Genomic DNA, 22,075 nt, shown 5'->3' with positions numbered 1-22,075 from the left:
TGTAGGGTCGGTCTTCCGATCTTAAAGCATTGTGATTTTTTATTTTTTTTTATTTTTTGCATGTTTTAAGATACTGTCTGTCATACATGTACTATTTTGATTAGCAACTAAATATAAAGTGAAAGCAGTAACATCAACTAATAATAAATACAATGCGTGACAGTTGGTCGTCACCTTTTCTGGCTCTCTTTCTATACAAAGCACATTTTTCATGGGAAAAAAACCTAGCAGATTTTTGGGGGGGTTACAAATACATCAACCTATGCCAATTTGTGAACTTACCAAAACCGGGTCTAACCTGCCCCAAAATAGAGATAAAATAGAGCCTCGGTTTTGCAGTTAAAGCAAGTGACAGGTGTATTTTCAGGACTGTAAGAAGCACCTATGTATCCCAAATTGGCCAAAAGTTTTAAAGTGCACCTTTTGTTATACAGAAAATGGTAGATAAAATGGATATGTACAATTTATAGGTGTGCGTTGCTACGCAACATTTAACTGTATACTACCATATTTGTTGCAATGATTGATTAATCGATACATATCTCTGACCAAAATTTTGTATGCATTGGGATTTGAATCCAAGTTGCATTAACGGGAACGCTGACGCTTAACACAAGTCTATTAGTGGTACTATCAACAAAGGAAAAGGCAGTAGAACTTATCCCATTATCCCACTATTTTTATTTCCTAGAATCACTGATTTGCATTGCACTATTTTTCTGCATTGTCACAGGTTAGTCTCCCCTCTTCACCAACCAATGTTAGAAGATGGAGAAAACATAAAGTCTTTCGACAAAATATTATACAAACTCGTTTACTTACATAGTACATATCAAACCGCAACTTTTTAATGAGCAGCTGAAGAAATGGAGAGACTGTTTAACCTATTAGAACGCAGAACAAAATGCACTATGCAAATCAGTGATTCTGTCACCGTGAGGAAAAATAGTGTGATGATAATGCCTTTTCTTGCGTTGTTGTCATGATTACTGATTTGACTCACCTATGCCCACTCTTTTGCGCCAACCGCCGTGGGTATTGATTGGCTCCCTGTCACTATTTGAACCTAGTCCTGTCAGTCCCCTGTTGACAGTCCATCTGTGAACCTCAGTGTATACTAGGCAAGCCTTTTTCGACCCTGACTCCCACCTATCCAGTTTTTGCTCCCGTTTGTCGCTACGACCTGTTTTGATCCTGACCACGTCAGCTCTCCCGTCCTGGCTTACGACCCATTTTTGATCCCGACTACGTCTACTCTCCCGTCCTGGCTTCCGACCAGTTTTTCAGTCCCTGACACCGCCATTGCTCGCTACGGAAGATCCACTTCCGTGTTCCGATCCCGGTCCGAATCCGAGAGTGACTTGCTTCCCGTGTCCAGCGAACACCGGATCGTGGGCGCAGCCCTTCCTCTTTCATTCAATAAACCTTGTGGTAAACGTCACGCAGTTGGGTCCTGTTTTCGTTCTGGTCCTGACAGTTGTCTGTGTCACTGGTGGTCGAGTGACAAGTGTCGGCACTTTCACCGCCGCGACCCGGATTTGATGCCGGTTGCATAAAATGTTTTGCGATTTTGGTCAAGTGTAAAAAGAGCCCTCCGGTTATACAGGAATATTACTGTCGTCTCAATTGCACGCGCCTTATAGTCGGGTGCGCCTTATATAAGGAAAATATGATAAAATCCTATTTTGGGGCTGGTTTGCCTTGTAATCCAGTGTGTCTTATAGTGTAAAAGATACGGTAGATTTTGAACAATGTCAAACCAAAGTTGCTCATTTGAACCTGGATAATAAGATCACAGATCTCACCAAGGGTTCACCAGCTGGCCACTCCAGAGCCATTAAAAGTACAGAGAAGAAGAGGGGAATAACCTTCACTTCTCCTCCTCCTTCATCATCCTCCCTGTGTTGTTTGTTGAAAGCATCCCGGCCTGATGAGGAAGATCAAAGCAGCCCAGCACTGAGTGCAGGTCGGCGACTTGAATTCCCACAAATCATGCTTGCGCCGCTGATTTTTATTGATTTTCAAGCGATCAATCTCATCAGTTTCTCAGATCTAAGGAGAAGAGGAGGACATCGCGACCCGTTACGCAAATTCTGCCGACCGGCGAGGGAGTTTGACCAAAAATGTTGCCGTGTACATTCCAGTAATGTTTGGTAAAGCGTTTCAAAAGAACGCAATTAACTCTTTTTGTAACGAGTATCATAACGCGTTATTAATACCATTTTGTTCCTCAACTGTCGTAACAACATGGTGGGTTACCCCGCTACTTTTAGATGCAGATAACCTGTTACAATGTCTTCTGTTTTTTTCGATTCATCCTTCGATGCGCAAGCAACGAACACTGATATAACAAATAAAAGAAGTGTGGGCGTGTTTATATCTACCTACAAAATACAACTGAATCGAATTACAGTTGCGCTGTCTCAAGCCCATAGTACGTGAGCGCTGAAATTCTCACTACTGATATTCTCCCTACCGTAGATATTCACATCCAAGACGTATTTACAACTGTTATAAAAAATACTGTACAGTTTATATAAGCATATTTATGTCAGGATTACTGACGGGACTCACCTGTGCACGCTCATTTGGCGCCAACTGCCGCGGGCTCTGATTGGCTTCGTGTCCCTATTTAAATCCAGTCCTGTCAATCCCCTGTTGTCAGTCCGTATGCGAACCTCTGTTTTTACAAGGCAAGCCTTTCTGCGACCCGGATCCCGCCTGTCCAGTTTTTGCTCCCGTTTGTGATCCCGACCAGGTCTGCTCTCCCGTCCCAGCTTACGACCCGTTCCTGACCCCAACCACGTTTTTGCTCTCCCAGTCTCGGCTACCAACCAGTTTTCCCATCCCTGACACCGCCATCGCTCGCTACAGAAGATCCACTTCCGTGTTCGGATCACAATTCGAGTACGAGAGCGACTTGCTTCCCGCGTTCAGCAAACATCGGGTTGCGGGCGCTGCCCTTCCTCTTTCTTTCAATAAAATTGTGAGAAAACGTTACGCGATTGGGTTTACCCTGTGTGCTGGTCGTGACAAGCATATTTAGTTGTGTTACACAGGAATAATAAAATCAATGCGGAAAACGTGAGCACAGAGTTTATGGTAAAGAGTTCTGAATTTTTGGTATCAGTAAAAATATTATTGCAATATGCCGTGCCTAGAGAAAAAAATATAATGTCTTGGACATTACCCAGAAATTAAGAAGCAAATTTTCAAGTGATTTAAAGACAAAAGAAAAAAAAGATATGAAGTGTCTCGGCTAAGTGTTGGTTCTCAAGATTGCACAGCTTCAACCGGTTGGTGTACAAATTTTCTTTTTTTCTTTTCTTTTTTCGGGCTATTTTTGTGAGTATTTAAGGTAATTCTTAACTAGTTACTGTCAGAGTAATTCACTACTTTTTGGTGTAAGTAAAAAAACAGATTCAATAAAATGGTTTCCCATGTATGTACAGTAGGGTTGGGCCGTCGGCTGGCCTAAACAATATCTGAATGATGTGAGTTTAATCATATTTTGTCCTTGAATACTTATTGAATAATTTCACATTGTCTGTCAGCTTCCTTTCATTGGTTTTTCCCAGGTTGCGCTGCTTCCAGATGTGGCCTTTTCATTTTAAAGCAATTAACCAATCACATATCAGCCAGGGTCTTATAGTCAGGGTCGGAAATCTACCCGGAGGTCTTCAGAATCAGTTCTGCAGGCCCTGAGGAATAACATCAGTGTTGATAAAGCTGTTGGTTTGGCCAATCAGATTTCGAATTGGCGGAGCAGGACCTTCTCATATGTATAATGAAACATCAGCGGTTTCAAAAACTATGATTGGCTAAAGGGGCGGTAATGGAAGTTTCACAACAAAAAAGTGAGGAAAAAATGGCTGTGTCCACTTTCTGTCGAACGGACTTTTAAATCGAACAAAAACGTATGCCAGAAATATGACAGGACAGCCTAGGCTCTCAGTATTAGCTTCTATGGCGATAGAAAAGAAGTTCTTGATGGAACTGAAATAGACAGATAATCTGTATGACAGAGTAAATTAAATATTCTGAGGAAAAAGTGGAGAATAGATTTTGTGCACAGATAAAAAAAATGCGTGAGTAAAATATGGCTACAATCCTAAATAATAGTGCACTTTTAAGGGGTTATTATAGAAGCTTTGTGTACTGGAGTAAATGTGTTTTGCATTTGTAATTCGTCCAATATCTAACGAATACTTTTCATAAACACAAGGGTATTCTCCTTGTTTTGCAAGAACACTGCACTGATGCATGAACAATACAAGAACTTTCAGCTCCCAATGTTTCCAGTGACGAGTTCACTTGATTTTAGTCACCATGGCAATCGTTTTCTTGCAAACGTGCACAAAACGTCATCCCTCTCTTCCCGGATGATGATGAAGAGACTTCGTCATCCTTTTTTGGCCCTCTGAGATTCGATCTGCAACCTCAGTGAAACTTCCTAAAACACTTAAAACACATGTATATTCTATAGCAGGGGTGGCGAGCAAGTTTGACACAAAGAGCCGAAGTTTTAACTGTGAGAGTCAAAGAGCCACACCACGCTCTCACCCGTGGTGTGGCTGGAAACGAGTATTTTCAACTTAGCAATGTTCAACTGTTGTTTACTAAACAATGGTAGAAACTAGAAACTATTTTTTTCTCATGAAATATGAGGGTTCAAGCTTACTTTTTAAATATCTTATATAGCCACAGAACTAAATTTTATGTAGGCCTTCAAAAATGAGTCAAAATGGCAGATTGGCTTGCACCCACACTTCCTATTTGAGAGAAAGGTCTGCTATTACATGAGTTAAGGGATCCGTGTACCGTGTATCTGCGGGGTAACGCAATTACTTGTCAAATAAAGTTACTAGTAACTGTAACTAATGATTTTTTTCAGTAAAACACCCATCACTGCATCTGAAACAGATGTGGCATGCTTTTCACAAGGCCAACTCTCCGTCAAGGCCACGGGAGGGGGGAGCGTGATGTCAGGCGCCATTCAAAGCGAGGCCACAGTTTTGTGTCGAGCTCCGCACACGGATGTACAAAGCAGTGTTTTTTTTTCGCATGAACACTCGCATGGATGCCTATTTCTTAAGTAAGAGGCGTCTTTGGAGCAAGGCAGAGGTGGATTACATGGCCGCTGAGCTCAGAGTCACAGCTAGGGATCCAGTCAAAGTGGTGGGAAGGAGAGAATGGAGGCGGGAGGTAGAATGGGTGGTGAAAAACCAGTGGATGGGTTTCTATTTCAAATCTCTCCCAGACCCCGAGGCATTTCTGCCTTGACTACAGCCTCCGTCAAAGTGAACCATTTTGCTCATCTCACACCATTCGGGTTATTTGGGTTGTGCACAAAAACTCATATTAGAATTAGAATCACAATTGTCTATATCAAGGGTCAGGAGCATAGGGCTTGCGAGCCAGGTGTTTTTTCATGAGTACATTTGGCTTGGAGATCAAATTCACATTTTAGTGCATTAGGGAAAAGAGTGCAACACTCTGTTTCTACCACTAGCAGCAGGGGCGCTGTAGCGCTTTTCTACCTTTAAGGCTGGTCAGAAGAAATTGCATAAGGATTATTTTTGATAGATAGATAGATAGATAGATAGATAGATAGATAGATAGATAGATAGATAGATAGATAGATAGATAGATAGATAGATAGATAGATAGATAGATAGATAGATAGATAGATAGATAGATAGATAGATAGATAGATAGATAGATAGATAGATAGATAGATATGCAGCACGGCGGCGCAGTGGTTAGCGCTTGTGCGGCACAGTTCATGTCATGGGAACCTGTCATGGGTTCAAATCCAGCTCCAGACTTCCTGTGCGGAATTTGTATGTTCTCCCCGTGCTTGCGTGGGTTTCCTCCGGGCACTCCGGTTTCCTCCCACGTTCCTAAAACATGCATTTCAGGTGAATTGGCCAAATTGTCCCTAGGTGTGAATGAGCGAATGAGTTGTCTGTCCCTGTGTGCCCTGCGATTGGCTGGCAACCAGTTCAGGGTGTCCCCTGCCCACTGCCCGGAGATGGCTGGGATGGGCTCCAGCCCCCCCCCCGCGACCCTAATGAGGATAAGCGGTGTAGCTGATGAGATGAGATGAGATGAGGTGAGATAGATAGATAGATAGATAGATAGATAGATAGATAGATAGATAGATAGATAGATAGATAGATAGATAGATAGATAGATAGATAGATAGATAGATAGATAGATAGATAGATAGATAGATAGATAGATAGATAGATCGATAGATAGATACTTTATTCATCCCCGTAGGGAAATTCACACTTCCAGCAGTATCCTTTTGTTGTTTATTAACAGATTAACAGCATGGCCTCGGAGTGCTGTGTTGTAGTTTAGCAACAGCGGATTGGATGACGTCACAAGCTAGTCGAAAAGTTCGACTAAAATGTGAATTTGATCTCCAAGCCAAACGTACTCATGAAAATCTTTGTGCCCAGGGTTACACCACCTCGTGTTCACGTAGATAGCGAGTACACCTCCTTTTCGCTTCCCGCAGGCTTTTGTGTCTCTGTCCAACAGCGCTGAAGCCGGGTAGCTCCGGATAGCACCTGGTAGCTCCGGGTAGCTCCACGCAAACTGCACTCCCTGTACGCTTTGATGCTTTTCACCAGCACAGCCAGTTCGTCGGTCTTATTTGGTAGAGAGTTCACATTTACCATGATTACGCCTTAGCTCCGCGCCCCATCATCACACCGGCACGAGAATTCTTCAGGGCAAGGAGTTGATTCCTCGAATAAACGCATTTTTGTGCGCTAAAACCCGTAACGATCGTTTGCAGTTTTTTGGGACATTTTTACAAAATGACTCTGCGTGCACCTTATTTTGAAACCGTTACTTACGACAAAAATTACAGTCAAATAGAACCTCAACAATCTTAAAGACCTAGTGTGTAACATTTGACCACTAGATGTCTAGATGGCGCTGTATTTTCTAATGCGAACGGAAAACAAAGATCAAGGCTTAGCAGCAAGTTGCCAGACAAGCATGGCGGCAACGTTAGGTAGGGATTTCACAATGTAAAAGAAATACAAATTTGTCAACGTCTGATTTTCTGTAGTAAAAATTGGTATGATAGTTCAGGTATTTTTTCCTAGTATTCACATTAATATTGTTTATTTTACTGAATGAAAGTTTTTTCTACCACTAGGAGGCCCTAAATTTTACAAACTGTCCCTTTAAGTAACAGGGAATAAAGTTGAAGTGGGATATTTGTTAATGTGGGACACAGATTCTCACATTGTTAATGTTTTATATATTTTATAGGGTTATCAAACATCCCACGTAAAATATAGTTTTCTTATTTAGCTTTTGAGTTAGAGTTTAGGTTTGGTAACTTTTAAAAATTTGTTTAAAATATATGTGGCTCTCATTCAAAAAAATAATATAAATATTTTGCTTCCATGGCTCTCAAAAAGGTCTTTACTTCTGCTCTATATTGTCATTGATAACAACACAGAAAACATTACTAACAACGAGATTTGTCTTGGTACTCCAGGATAAACATTTACCCGCTAATAAAGACTTAAAAGAGAAAAGGAAGATTAAAAAATGGGCAAAAATATTTAAACGCTAATGATTGGAGACTAGCTTGTTGTAAGTGCAATGAAAAAAATACAGTAATATTGAGCAGCAAGACAATTACAGTAAATTTCGGACTATAGAGCGCACCTGATTACAAGCCGCACCCACCACATTTTAAGAGGAAAACCGATTTTGTTCTTACACAAGCCGCACCCGTATATAAGCCGCATGCGCCCACATTAGAAAATGTAACACAAACACAAAATTAACCCAAACCCGACTTTAAGTCCCGCGATTGAAACTAAATGTCCTTCATTAAAATACACAATCCAAAAATCACAGCCGGCAAAATGAACGGAAAATGATACCGGTACTTAAGGTTTGAAGCAGACCTGCAGGGTCTGGGTCCCGTTGAAAGTAATCCAAGGAAAAAAGTGTATATTTCCAAAGGTAAGGGTGGGAAAAATATATAACCACTATTGTCCGCTGCGTCCACAAACAGGTCTCACCTTTACCCCACTTCCCGCCACCCCGCGTTTGTTCCGCCCCTTCTTTTTCATTCGCCCGTACAAAACATATAAGAATAAGCGTCTAAAATAAATACAAATAAATACATTACAAAAATATACAGTTGCAAATACATATTATACATGGTTACACATATTTACAAAAAAAGGCGGTACACCGAGAGAGTTTTCAAAGCTTTAATAATAATAATAATATAACTTTCATCCCAAACGGTGCCTGTGACAGGGCAGTTAATGGAAGCAACACGCTAGCAACACGCTAGCAACACGCTCGCAACACAGTAAACGGGTCTGTTAAAAAAACAAACCGTACTTGTAAAAATCACGGTAAACCGTCCTCATCTTCCTCATGTGCTGCGTCATGTGCCTTTCTTTTGCTTTTTGCATGATGAGGGTATATTTACGCTAATTTAATTTATGCACAAGCCAAGAAGTCGCAGTCTTCCTCAGCGCATATATTCCACCGGTCCAAATCTTTCCTTTTGTACTCGAGCGCCGCTGGCGGCTGTTAGAAGAATTACATAAATTGGCCGCATCACTGAATAAGCTGCAGGGTTGAAAGTTTGGGAAAAAAGTAGCGACTTAAAGTCCGGAATTTACGGTACAACATAAGTCGACAAATAAGAATTGCTCTATACCTCGGCAAGATATTGATGTTTCACTGTCTTGTGTGTTTGTTAAGGCTGGTGATGGCCCTGGGGAGGGAAACTGTCTCTGAGCCAGGTAGTCCTATTTCAATGTGTATTTTTAAAGTGACAGTGTGTATTATTTAGAAACTCTTAGTAGTGCAAAAATACATAAACTTTCATCCAAGCACATATTTATCACATACAGTACAGTGAACCCTTGGTTGGGTTGTGACAAAGTTGGCACCAGTCCATTCCTTAATGTTTTCGGCCCAGTTCTTGTTCGGTCTTCCTCTCCTCAAAAGCCCTGGAGAATTATCTTGGCCAGTCCTGATGATCTTGTGAAGTGACCATACCACTGAAGTTTCTGTCCACGCACGGTTGAGAACATTTCTTCGTAGGGTCAGTGTGCCCTCTGATGGTGTTGCAGATTATTTCGTTTGACACATGGGCTAAGTCGCTGATGTCTAGAAGTTTCCTATATCATGGCCTGGATTTTCTTTTCCAGTTTTCCTGTGCGGGTCCATGTCTCACAAGCGTAGAGGAAGATGGAAGTCACCAGCGCTTGCATGAGACTGATCTTTGATTTCATTGTTATGTTCTTGTCCCTCCAGATAGGTTTAAGTCTGGCAAGTGCGGCTGTGGTTTGAGCTCTCCTGGCCATGATTTCTAGTTCTGACCCCTCTTCTGATATGACATATCCAAGATATATACATTTGGTGATTCTGAACTTCCAGCTGATGTTTGTGGTGATACCTTGGCGTTTGTTGGTCATTACTTCTGTTCTTTCTGAGCTGATTCACATTACAAACAGATCTTCTGCTTTCTGCAAATCTTTGTGAAGATGTCTATATTTTCCTCACAACTGTTTTGCAGGAGATCTGATTCCTTCAGACGTTCCATTCTTCAGTAAGTCAATTGCTGCCTCTACTCCTTCTCTGTGGATAGGGAACTTATCACTTTCCCCTTGGCTGGATATGTTAAGGACCTCAGGGTCTCCCTCTGTCAGGTAGTTGAGGACTTTGGAACAGTATTCTGTCCTTCTATTCATAATTCCTTTTTCTTGAGTTAGCTTATTACCTGTGTCATCTTTAATGCTGCTGACTTTTGCCTGTTTTGTTTGTGTGAGGTATTTTACAATCTGGAAGCCTTTTTTTGAGATGTTCTTGTTGAGGCACTCTTCTAACTCTGATCATTGGTCTTCGACCTATTTGTCCTTTGCTTCTATCAAGCTTTTTGTAATTTTCTTGTTGGCTGCTCTAAACTTGGCTGCTCCAAACTTGGCTGCTCCTCCAGGGCTGTTTCTTATCTTCTTTAGTTCTTGCCTCGTGTCGTACTGTTGGACAATTCTGTTTGTAACCCACGGGTTTATATTCTTCTGGTCTTATCGCCTCTGAGAACTTGGTGGTCAGGGTTTCGACATCTTCGTCCAAGGTGAGCAAAGGAGTAAACTTCCTGCCGATAAAGGCCTGGAAGCTCTCGACCAACTGTGGGTCTGTTAGTCGCTCAAGGTCAAACTCAATCCATGGGTTCCGTGACTTCTTGACCTTCTGGAGGCGAACGCGAAAGTTTATCATTACCAGGTTGTGATTGTTCCTACAACGGCTCTTAGATTTGTGCGTGTGCACTGTGTTGAGTCCACTTTTGAAACGTGGAATCACAATGTAGTTTACCTGACTGTGGTGGATTCCATCCGGGTAGTGCCATGTCCATTTTCTGGAGGTCTTGTGATTGCCCAAAATGCTTTCCAACATTAAATTGTTGTAGCTAGTTGGTTCAAGAGGCTGTTGTCCCTTATTATTGGTTGGTAGGTTAGAGTTTGTTCCTCATGTTTTCTTCCAGTTCTAAGTTTGCTTTCCAAAATAACTTGTGATAGTCAGAATCCTTGAAGTAGAAAACTTACTTTTAACCATTATTATACAATTCAAACTATATGACAAATTGAGACCAAAGAACCCCAAAGTACTGCATAATGTACCTGTAAGCATTTATTTATTTATTTTAACAAAACTTAATTTCTCATTGACTGTTTAGCCAATCAGAATGCAGAACCCAATGCATGATGAAATTGCTTGAGGCAGAAAACTTATTTTTTACTATTATTATAAAAATCAAAACTATATTACAAAATGAGACCAAATAACCCCAAAGTACTGTATAATGTATCTATAAACATTTATTTACTTTTTAACAAAACCTCCTTTCTCAGAATGCCGAACACAATGCCTGATGAAAGTCCGTGAAGTAGCAAAACCATGAAAGGTGAACCGCATTATAGCAAGGGATAACAGCACTCTTAAATTGTGAGATTTGCATTTATTTTACATAATATGAGCCTCACCTAGAGGCAGCTGACATAATTTTCAGTTTTCTTGCTGCTCTGGGTACCCAAAAAACAAAAACCTCCTTAAGAGCCAGGCTTTTTTAAGGTTCGGTAACTTCAAGTCTCCGTCGTTTGTATTCTTCATTGTGCTTTTTAGCACACGTTTTCGGTTGCAGCAATCAATGCAGTGACATCTAGTGGTCAAATAATACACATGGTGCCTTTGACAAATAAACATGGGGTACTCACACTTCTTTAGCATGTGAGCTACTTTCAAAATGAAGTCAAAATGATCTACACGCCCCCAAAAAATGGAGATTCAAGAGCAGTCTGGCAATTAAAAGGTGTCCTAATTAGTGGAGTTGAATGCTTACAATAAAATCAAATATGTTTAATCAAAATTTAAAGATATGTATTACAATACTCAAATTGTAATCATCGTCAACTCCATGACTTAATTTACGTCCGTCTTTTTTTTTCAGCGCCAATACTTGTCCAATGATACCTTTGCGAGAAATGACTAACACTATACTGCTGTGATGCGGTTCGATTCATCGGAAAAAAATAAATACCCTGTTCTCTATCTAGATAAATACCTTGATATTCCAACATATACTTCCTTACTAAACTATTTAACACGATTTTGTATTGATTTGTAAGGCATTTTGATAAATCCCGTTGTAATAAATTACACCTTTAATCGACAAAATTTGGAGTTCTCCAATTTGTTACTGAAGCATGAGCAACATTGACGTCCATGCACATGCTGCATTTGACCACTAGATGGCAGTGAATCCCAACAACTACAATGCAATGAATACACTTTTCCATGATCTTATCAGGGTTTGGTGCCTACAGTACTTCTTCTTCCAAACATGGCAGCTTTACAGCGTTTTCCAGTCCCCTTCACTTTTCCTCTCCCCAGGTTTTTGCCACCTCTACTATAAATATCGCGGGCTCCAACCTCACTTTGCTGAAGCGTTTTGATTTAAGACTTTCATTCACCAAAACGACAAGCTTCACCTTCCACAACCTCCTCCTTCAATTCCCTTCACGTTCCAGTTTCTCCACTCCAAGACCTGCCACTCCAATCCTTTTCTTAAAGGTATTCCCGAGTCTCCTCTTCAGGATTCTCTGCACCCAAAGAACCCCTCTCGAGTTTCCCTCTTAAGTCTTTGTCTCTTTGTCCCAAGACCTGCCACGTCAACCGTCTCCTTAAAGGTATTCCCAAGTCTGCTTTTTCAAGAACAATCACAGCCCAAAATCCCTTTTCAAGTTTTCCTATCAAGCGTCCCTCTCAAAATCTCCTCCTCTCCTGTACTGATCCCACTTCCCCTTCTTGCCGGTAAAGTTTGTTGCTTTTTAAATAAACGTCCCCATAGTGGGGTTTAACCACACCCCTCTTATCCTGCGTTTGGGTCTGTCCGACAACTCGTGACAGATCTACCGGTGCTACCTCTACCATCCACCAGTGGATTACAATCTACATAATAAGCACCCCTGCAATAATAATACTGCATTGCAACGTTGATTGAAACTCTTTCAATTGTTCAGGCCTAAAAGGCACCCAAATCAAAACCCACCCAACACACTTTGATGCCATTCACTTAAAAATGGCGCCATGAATAATTGACTACAGCACCACTTCAAATCCCTTTTGCTATTTTCATGCTTTTATATAAGAATTCTTTTCAGTCGGGCCATTTTGTGACTTCTTCTACAAACACAAGCCTTGATATACTCTCCACTGACAAATAAAAACTCTCAATGAACACCGTGCTCTAATTAGTCACCAAGTGCAACATCCCCTACAGACATACTGTATAAACACCTCCCTCAAAGAAACACCCCCATGTATAAAAAAAATGAAGAATTTCCATAAAGTCTACCATTCACACAGGGACAAGGACAAATGAAGATTTAACACCGTTGCAAACAGAAACAGCAGCACCTAAAGATGTCAAGTTTACTGTCAGTCTCTTGAGATTAATTTAAAAGTTTTAGTTTTTTCTTTGCTTTCAATTGCATTCAAAATTTAGGGTCAAACTACACAAAAATGAACATTATAACTTGACTTTAAAGGGACAGTGTGCATGACTTGACGACTAGATGTTGCTGTATTGTGTGTGCAACCGAATACAAGTGCTAAAAAGCGTGAGAATCCAAACTACAGAGACTCAAAGTGACCAAAGAGCACATAGTTTCCTTTTTTTTTTGCCCACGGTGCAGTTTTTTTTATTTTTGGGGGTATCCGTAGCAGCAAAATGGCAGACAATGATGTTATGTAAAATAAATATACATTTCTTGACCTACAAGTATTTTAAAGATAAATGCACTTTTATGTGAGAGTTCATGTATTTTTGCCTATTATTCAAATCAACATATATAATTTTTTTAACAAATGAGAGTATTTTTTTAACCACTAGATGTGCTAAATAATACACAATGTCCCTTTAAACACAAGGCTAGTTTAAATTTTAAATTTTGTCTCTAGCTAATCAAGTACATTTTTTATTTTAATATACCATGTGTTTAACTTATTACCTTCCACTTTTTATTTTTTGTTATTTTAATTACATCTATTGATTATTTCTTTCCGAATATTGAAAATAGGTCGATGGCAAAAAACAAAACAAAACAAAAACAAAAAACTACTATCTAATAACGCAAGATCATTGACAATCTTTTCAGGCAATTTAAGGAGCAATGCCTAAAAATTGCATTTAGAAACAAACCTGAAACCTGTTTGCATTTATGATATTTTTAGACATAGAAAAACGATTTTTGTTATTCTGTCACGGTTGCCATGGCGCCCAAATGTCCCGCCCGTGTGGCACCAGCTGCGGCTCATTGACAGATTGGCTTTCCGTCTATTTAAGCTCAGTGCTCTCGTTCTTCTTTTCTCAGCCCGTCAACGAACCTCTTCCCCGCAAGACGTGGGTTTTGACTCGGTCCTGTTTCCTGTTGGTGTTCCCTGTCCGGTATTGTTCCCGTTTATTTTTGTCCTGTTTAATATCGGTTTCCAGTTTCGTTTCCGTCTATTTTTTTCCTGTTTATTATTCTCTCCATTTTTTCGTTCCCGTCTAGTTTGTCCTGTTTATTTTCGATATCCTGTTTCATTATGTATCCTGTTTGTTCCGTCCTGTCCGGTATCAACCCCATCCGTCCGATATCAACTCGGGCAATAGGTATCGATCTCAGCGGCCTCTGGCTTCCTATCATTTCATGCCAGACTGCTGCCTAACGTCATGCATTTGGGTCCTGATCCTGTTCTGTTTCATGACACATTCTTATTAGGACGAATACCAACAGACATCAGTTTCAGTGCCGATACTTATTTACTCTGCTTTACTTTTACGTGAACGTTTATGTATTTTTTTCTTTTTATTCAAAACTATGTTTTAATTAATTATGTTCTTTATTTTTTGCCCCGAGAAGATGCTAAATAATATATAATGTCCCTTTAAAACAATTTGGGTTCAGAAACAAACACAACGTACCGAAAGATACAACTGATATTTAGAAGGGTGAGCACCCCTGTAGCTAACATATACTGTAAATATTTTTCGTGTGTGTTAATGACTATACACAGTGCTGTCTCTCAGAAGGAGCATCACAACAAATTGGATTGCAGCATTAAACCAGATCCTTTAAGTGCTCACGTTATTTAATCTAATTCTAAATTTAAATGCATAAACACTAAAAACTTTTTTACTGATATGAGTCATTCTTAAGATTCAAAAGACAATCGTTTCATAGAAAGAAAACAAACTATTAAAGTGGTATATTATACGCTTAAAATCTGCAAATACCTTCATTGTTATATATTCCTTACTAAAGTTTATAGATGGGATTTTCACCTATTCTCCAATTCACCTATTCCATGAAAACTATAACAAATTTAGGGGGTGTTTTTTTGTCGCATTTATCTTTCATTATGTCTTTTTATGACATAGACATGTCTGGATGTGGAGGCCATTTTGAATTCAACCAGTATTTAAATGAGTTCTCTCAGTGTTTACACCCTAATATAATTAAGTTGTAGTTTTAGTTTTAATTAGTATGGAAGGTAAATTTTACAACTCACGTGGTTGGTATGTCCGTCTTTAAGTCAAGTCAAGTCATGTTTATTTGTGACACCCTTAATCACAAAGAGTCTCAAAGGACTGCACAGACCACACATTATTGCAAACCACAGACTATTATTACACCATCCCCTGATCTAAAACCCACATGAGGGCAAGAAAAAACTCAACAACCTCAACATGGGGAAAATGGAGAAACCTTGAGAAGAATTTGATTTAAGAAGAAAGAATATTCAGGGGAAAACTAAAACTCCAATAAAATGGATTTAGTATTACAGAATACTCAAGAGCAACTGTTAAAAATGTTGGATTTAATAATTGAGATTCAGAAAAAATGTTCAAGAAAAAAATTAATGTTTACTAAAATAGCACCATTTACCCCTGCTATTTTGATATATTTATGTCTAACTAGTAAATGCAAAATTATGACATTTGATGAAAGGTAAAAGTAAATACATTGTAATAAATACGCATAATACTATATTTATGAGGTAAATAACACAATTGCATTGAGTTTGTGTGTAAATTAAGATGCTAATGCTACTTAGCTAATCCAATACAACAGTGCTTCATTTTGTTTTATTGCTTTTAAGATTTTTAGTACTATGATGTCACATTCATTTCAATACCAGGTAAAAATACATGAACTATCATACCAATGTTGTGATTTTTTTATGAATAATAAGTCGAAAAACATGTATTTCTTTTACACAGTGGAATCCCCACTTAGGTCATCACCATGTTTGTCTGGCATCCTGCCACCATGCTGTGCTCTGTGGCACTGGCCCTCGCTAGCACCAGACAACACAGGGCCATCTAGTGGTCAAATATTACACACTGAGGCTTTAATGTAAGTCATTTTTATATTTACCTATTTATCCATATTTAAAGCTACCAAGTACTATGAATCTTCTGTAGATTACAAAGCCAGTTTATAGCAAATTATGAAATATGCTTATTCCATCAAAACTTCGAAAAATGAAAGACAATCTACTAATATTTCTTTTTGGATTGAACAATTTTACCAAATGTGTACAATAAAATGTTAATGATTGCTACTTATTTTTCAAGTGATAATGTTTTCTAACAACCACATTGTCAAGAACCGGAACCGGATCAGGGCCCAAATGCGTGACGTTTCTCACACAGGCCTTTTACTGCACGTTATGTAGCAGTCTGGCGTGGAATGATAGGAAGCCAAAGGCCGACGAGATCGATACCAATTGCCCAAGCACATATCGGACAAATGGGGTCGATACCGGACAGGACGGAACGGGACGGACAGGATTGATATCAAAACAGGATATTGGAATTAAACAGGACAAACAAAACGGGAACGAAACTGGAAACTGATATTAAACAGCGGGACAGACAGGATTGATATCAAAACAGGATATCGAAATTAAACAGGACAAACCAGACGGGAACGAAAATGAAAATTGATAATAAACAGGACAAAATAAACAGGAACCATACCAGAAAGGAAATACCAACAAGGAACAGGACCAAGTCAAAACCCACGCCTTGCGGGGCAGAGGTTCGTTGACGGACTGACAAAGGAAGAGTGAAGGCACTGAGCTTAAATAGATGGAAAGCCAATCTGTCAACGAGCCGCAGCTGGCGCCACATGGGCGGGGCCAATTGGGTGCCATGGCAACCGTGACACACGTTCGACCTAAAAACAGCACTCTTAAATGCTTGTAGGGGAAAAATATGAAAAATTATTGTCATTCGGTCTGAAATATGACATTCAATGTTCGGCAACCTTGCATATAAAAGCTGTTTAACTAAGGATGCTTGATACCCTATTTTACGGATGCTGGTATAGAAATATTGAGTAGTCGTAGGGAGTAATACCATACAGCAACACGTTTTGTACATAAAAAACCTTTACTCTTCAATAGGTTAAATTACTCATCGCTAATTTTGAGGGGAGATTGTGTATTATTTAGCACTTATGTGTAGTACAGACACTATTCATCAGAAAAAAAACAACATTGATTTGAATAGTAAGCAAAAATACATGACCTATCATATAAATATCCGAAATGAGTATTTTTTTCATAACCTGAGATTCACCTAGAAGGAGCTGACATTACTGTTTGCCATGTTCTGCCATGCGTACCCCCGAAAAATCAAAAACCTTTTCAAAGGCTCGGCAATATAAATGAAGAAGAAATGTGTTATTTGATCACTGCGAGTATTTATAGTTTGTTTTCTTCCTTGTGCTTTTTAACAATTGTTTTCAGTTCCACGACACAGTACAGCGACATTCATGGGTCAAATAACACACAGCGTCCCTTTAACAACTCAAAGTGCTGACGTTGCCATTGTAACACAAATCGACACACAAACATGATTCCCATAAAGCGCCTATCAAACTCAAGTCCCAGGGGTCAAATTTGGCCTGTCACATCATTTTCATGTGGCCGACGAAACAATGCTGAGAGAATTACAAGACAAGAATTCTAACAATGACTTGTAGGTTTAAATATGTCCACTGGATGTCACTAAAGCCATTTTACCACTCACAAAGCACCCACTTTAGCTGTATTTGCTGACCAACATTAATCAACCAGAGAACATTGAGGAAACACAGCACAATGGTATTTTACATATAAATACAGTCACGGATGCACTGTTTAACGCAATAAAAACACAAATTTAACAAAATAGCACCTAGGTGTTTTACAGAAGCTTTAAGAAGCTTTAGCTCCTTTCTACAATAGATCTAACAGCAAAGTTCCAATATCCAGGTAAAAATGTAAGTCATCAAATTGATAATTTGAATTATGTTTGTTTGTTGTGTGTTTATTTTATTTGTATTGCTTTTAATCACAAGGAGTCTCAAAGGGCTGCACGGACCACAGACTATTGCTAACTACCGACTATTATTACACAATCCCCTGATCTAAAACCTACATGAGGGCAAGGAAGAACTCAAAAACCTCAGCATGAGGAAAATAAAGAAACCTTGAGAAGGGTCCGCACATGAGGTAAACTCCCTTCCAGGATGACCAGGCTGCAGTGGATGTTGCATTCACAAAAAATGAAATTAAAAATAAAATATAAAATGATTAAAGTATACTATAAAATATAAAATAAAATAAAGGGAGGAGCGGGTTGCAATGGATGGAGCATTATCATTTACTGTTTCGATGTTATTTGTGTCCATTTCCAGTTCCTCGAGTTCAATAAACTGTAGTGGATGTGCAGTCACTTGTTTTTCTTTTTTTCCCTTATTTACAAAGGCAAATTTAATAAACACTTCAAGAGTTTAGTCATAGTGAAAAAAAAAACGGAAAAACAAAACCATGATAATCGTTTTAGAATAAAATCGTACATCCCCGATTCTTAATTTAATCGTGAGCTTCCGAAAAGACCACAAGCCCTCCAGCTAAGGCACACGTTTAATGCCATTAATTTACCTGTTCCACCCCCGTGAGAATGTTTTTCCCACCACGTGGCTCTCGAACTAAAAACAAGTTAGACGTATCTGCCATAAAGTTTCCTTAGCCCAAAAAAAATCCACGAGGGACCCGATCCAACGTCCTCCCCAGCCCCCTCGCCCTAAGCTTTCACACCCATGCTCCACCATGCCATCCCCTGAGGAGAGGAGCGTGTGCGTGTCGACAAAATTACACTCGTGGATCCGGAAAACGTGATGCGCTCGCACGCGCACACATTGGGAGCGCGCGCTGCCTCGCGCGTGCACGCCCACCGCTTCTTGAGCGCGCGCGTAGCCGTGCCAGTGCGTCTGAGTGCGCCACTGAGTCTGTGTTCGGAATTCAAATGCGGAGCGCAGCTGCAAATGCGGGACTCTTGCACGGAAAACACGCAAAGATCGCGTTGAAGAGCTGACAAAACACCACAATCGCCTCGATTAGCCGCGAATCCACACGCAAAATAGCGCTAATTAGCCCCATCTCAAGTGCGCCATGCATGCACGGGATTTTGTGCAGAAGATGCGCTTACCATGTTGACTTCGGACACCATGTCTATGCTCGCTATGTCTATGTTCATGCCCACGGCCACTGGTGCACCTGCAAAGACATACAGACATTAAAACGAGGACACATCTTCTCGTATCAATTTCATCTTCAACGCGTCGATGACCTCTCCGTGGATTTCCGTTGATTTATGCATCGCATCCAACTGCATTATGTCAATTCATGCAGATTTCGCGACCCGATGGCATTTTTAAGGGGGAGGTGGGTGTCTTACCTCCAAAATCGGGCCTCAATCGGATGTCGTATCCGTTCATCAATCTATCCACCGTCTCTTTAACCAGAGGCATGTTGCTTGGATCTTTTAGATCCTTCACGCTGGAAATGAAATACAGAAAACGAGTTGAAAAGGTGGTGTCATGGCCCCACATTGAAGGTAATCATCACACGACGTGAAATGAGTTTTTACCTTTGAGTCCAGACAAAAGTGACGAGCAGGGAAAAAGTGAGAATCCCAAAGTGGTTTTTCCTGATCCTCCCCATCTCAACAGTTTTTGAGGCGGTTTCGGGATGCGAGTGAGGAGCGCGCACATCCAACTTGCCGGAGAAGATGCAGAGGAGGCAGTGAGCTGCGCATGCGCACTGGCGAGCTCACATCAAAGCGCGGGGATGGATGATGGTGCATGAGAAGCTTCCATTGCGGAGGAAGAAAATGTATGACAGGCAAGAGTGGATGCGTTTTGGAAAAACACGAAATGAAAGTGGGTTTTTCTTACCATCTCTGCATACTCTACTTGCTCTTTTTTAAATAAAATTTAAAGAGAGTATGTTTCAAGTTTATTACCTCACACCAAGGAGGATGTCATCGATTTGTTTAGGTGCAACTCTCTGGCAACACATTCTCATTTTTAATATTAATTCTACAAGGTTAGAAAAAGCAGATCATCTCTAAAGGGTGTCAAAACAGGCTATCAAAATTAAACAGGACAAACTAGACGGGGGAAAAAACTGGAAACCAATATTAAACAGGAAAAAATAAACAGGAGCAATACCGGACAGGAAATACCAACAGGAACCGGGAGCGAGTCAAAACCCACGTTTTGCGAGCAGAGGTTTGTTGTCGGACTGACAAAGGAAGAGTGAGAGCACTGAGCTTAAATAGACGGAAAGCCAATCTGTCAACGAGCTGCAGCTGGCGCCACATGGGCTGGGCCAATTGGGCGCCATGGCAACCGTGACACATTCCTTTTAAAAAAAACATTGATTTGATTAATAGGCAACAGTACATGACCTATCATACAAACACACATTTTTTTAAATACTATATAGGCTCAATAAATTTGTATTTATTTTAATAAAATGAGGCTACTTAGTGGGAGCTGGCATGATTGTTTGCCATTTTACTACTAAGGGTACCCCCCAAAACCAAAAGCTGTGTGAAAAAGTTAGAGGAAAAATGATGCGGTTTGGTCACTTTGTCTCTGTAGTTTGTATTGTCATTTGTGCTTTCTAGTACTCGGTTGCACTACACAAGAGAGCATCATTTAGTACCCCAAGTGGCACAGTGTCCCTTTAAAACAAATCAGATTAAGCCCAGTGAATATTTTTCAGTTGCTGCAGAATTTAGAAGATGATAATTAATTGTAAAGAAATGTACAAAATTGATTTATATCCTGTGCAGCTTTTTTAAACATACAAAGATTCAAAATAACTACAGGTAACAGCCGATTTACAATCTGCTCTACTTGGGTCCCACTGTACTAACCACTATGCCCAGCAAATGTCCATTTTTTTCAATAGATGCTCATTCTTTTTAGTTCAACGTCTATCACTGGAGTGTGTAGGAGCCAGACAATGCATATGACAATTTTGGAAGCCAGCCAGCAACTAGGTTGCAACTATTTTATTCATTATATTTCTTATTTTGTATAATTATAAACTAACCTGACGAAGGCTTTGATTTTTTTTATGGTAAATTTTCACTACAGAGACGCGTGAACTAGTCAGGCGAGGCAGGTGATGTTATCACCTGTCATTGTGGGAATACAGTGGAACCTCAGTTTTCGAACGCCTCTCAGTTCGAACAAATCGGAGTCCGACCAAAAATTTCGGGAAATTCTTGCTTCGCTGTTCGGTCAAAAAATCGGAGTTCGAACGCCGGTAATGCGTGAGTGCGTACGCTAGGATGCGATGCTGAGCGGCGTACGGGTGTAGATCGCTTTTTTCGTGACCAACTGTTATCGCGTGCGGACGTGTTTCGTTTTGCTTTCGCTTTTAATATAGGTGTACGGAGTGTTTTAGCCCCTAATTATGCCTCCGAAGAAAGTCAGTGCAAGCAGCAAAGTTGCTACAGATGAAAAAAGAAAAGTAGTGCGTACAACTATTGCATTTAAGAAAGAAATAATGGCTCCACCGTCCACCTGCGCCTTCTGCTGACCATCACAAAGGTAAGAAATCATATTCATAATTCTTTTCTTCATCCTTTTTTTCTATTTTTACACGTTCATGTTAGCGTAATCTTTCGTACGAAAGATTACGATAACGCGAACGTACGATTAGCCTGGGTTAGCTTCATGTTTACGTTAAACATTCAGGGAGTTGGAACGGAGCCCAACATTCAGGGTGTTGGAACGGAGCCCCCTTTCCAATAAACCACTCACCACTTGTTGTGGAGACCCGGGTGCTAAATGACTTGTAAACGACCTGATTTTTTTTTTTCCACGTTCATATTAGCGTAATCTTTCGTACGGAAGATTACGATAACGCGAACGTACGATTAGCCTGGGTTAGCTTCATGTTTACGTTAAACATTCAGGGAGTTGGAACGGAGCCCAACATTCAGGGTGTTGGAACGGAGCCCCCTTTCCAATGAACCGCTCACCACTTGTTGTGGAGACCCGGGTGCTAAATGACTTGTAAACGACCTGATTTTTTTTTTTACACGTTCATATTAGCGTAATCTTTCGTACGGAAGATTACGATAATGCTAACGTACGATTAGCCTGGGTTAGCT

At 40.1% G+C, this 22,075-nt stretch overlaps 1 protein-coding gene across 2 annotated transcripts in view; it reads right to left on the bottom strand.

Annotated features, from left to right (window-relative positions):
* The window catches only part of gabrb2a (gamma-aminobutyric acid type A receptor subunit beta2a), a 92,800-nt gene extending 73,031 nt beyond the window's left edge, over positions 1-19,769 (bottom strand). The window contains exons 1-3 of one of the 2 annotated variants that reach the window (XM_088343383.1): positions 19,532-19,769; positions 19,340-19,440; positions 19,091-19,158 (exon numbers count right to left, since the gene is read on the bottom strand). In XM_088343383.1, coding sequence (XP_088199509.1) covers positions 19,091-19,158; positions 19,340-19,440; positions 19,532-19,605 — 243 coding nt within the window. In that variant the 5' untranslated portion in view covers positions 19,606-19,769. The remainder of the gene's footprint in view (positions 1-19,090; positions 19,159-19,339; positions 19,441-19,531) is intronic. The other variant, XM_088343382.1, reaches the window with a different exon arrangement.
* Positions 19,770-22,075: the final 2,306 nt, after the last annotated feature.

The sequence above is a fragment of the Urocampus carinirostris genome, chromosome 9 (assembly GCF_059441175.1).
Source record: "Urocampus carinirostris isolate Australia breed hairy pipefish chromosome 9, RoL_Ucar_1.0, whole genome shotgun sequence".
NCBI lineage: Eukaryota > Metazoa > Chordata > Actinopteri > Syngnathiformes > Syngnathidae > Urocampus > Urocampus carinirostris.
Note: the sequence above shows the minus strand (reverse complement) of the source record. Positions and strands in the feature narration are given on the sequence as shown.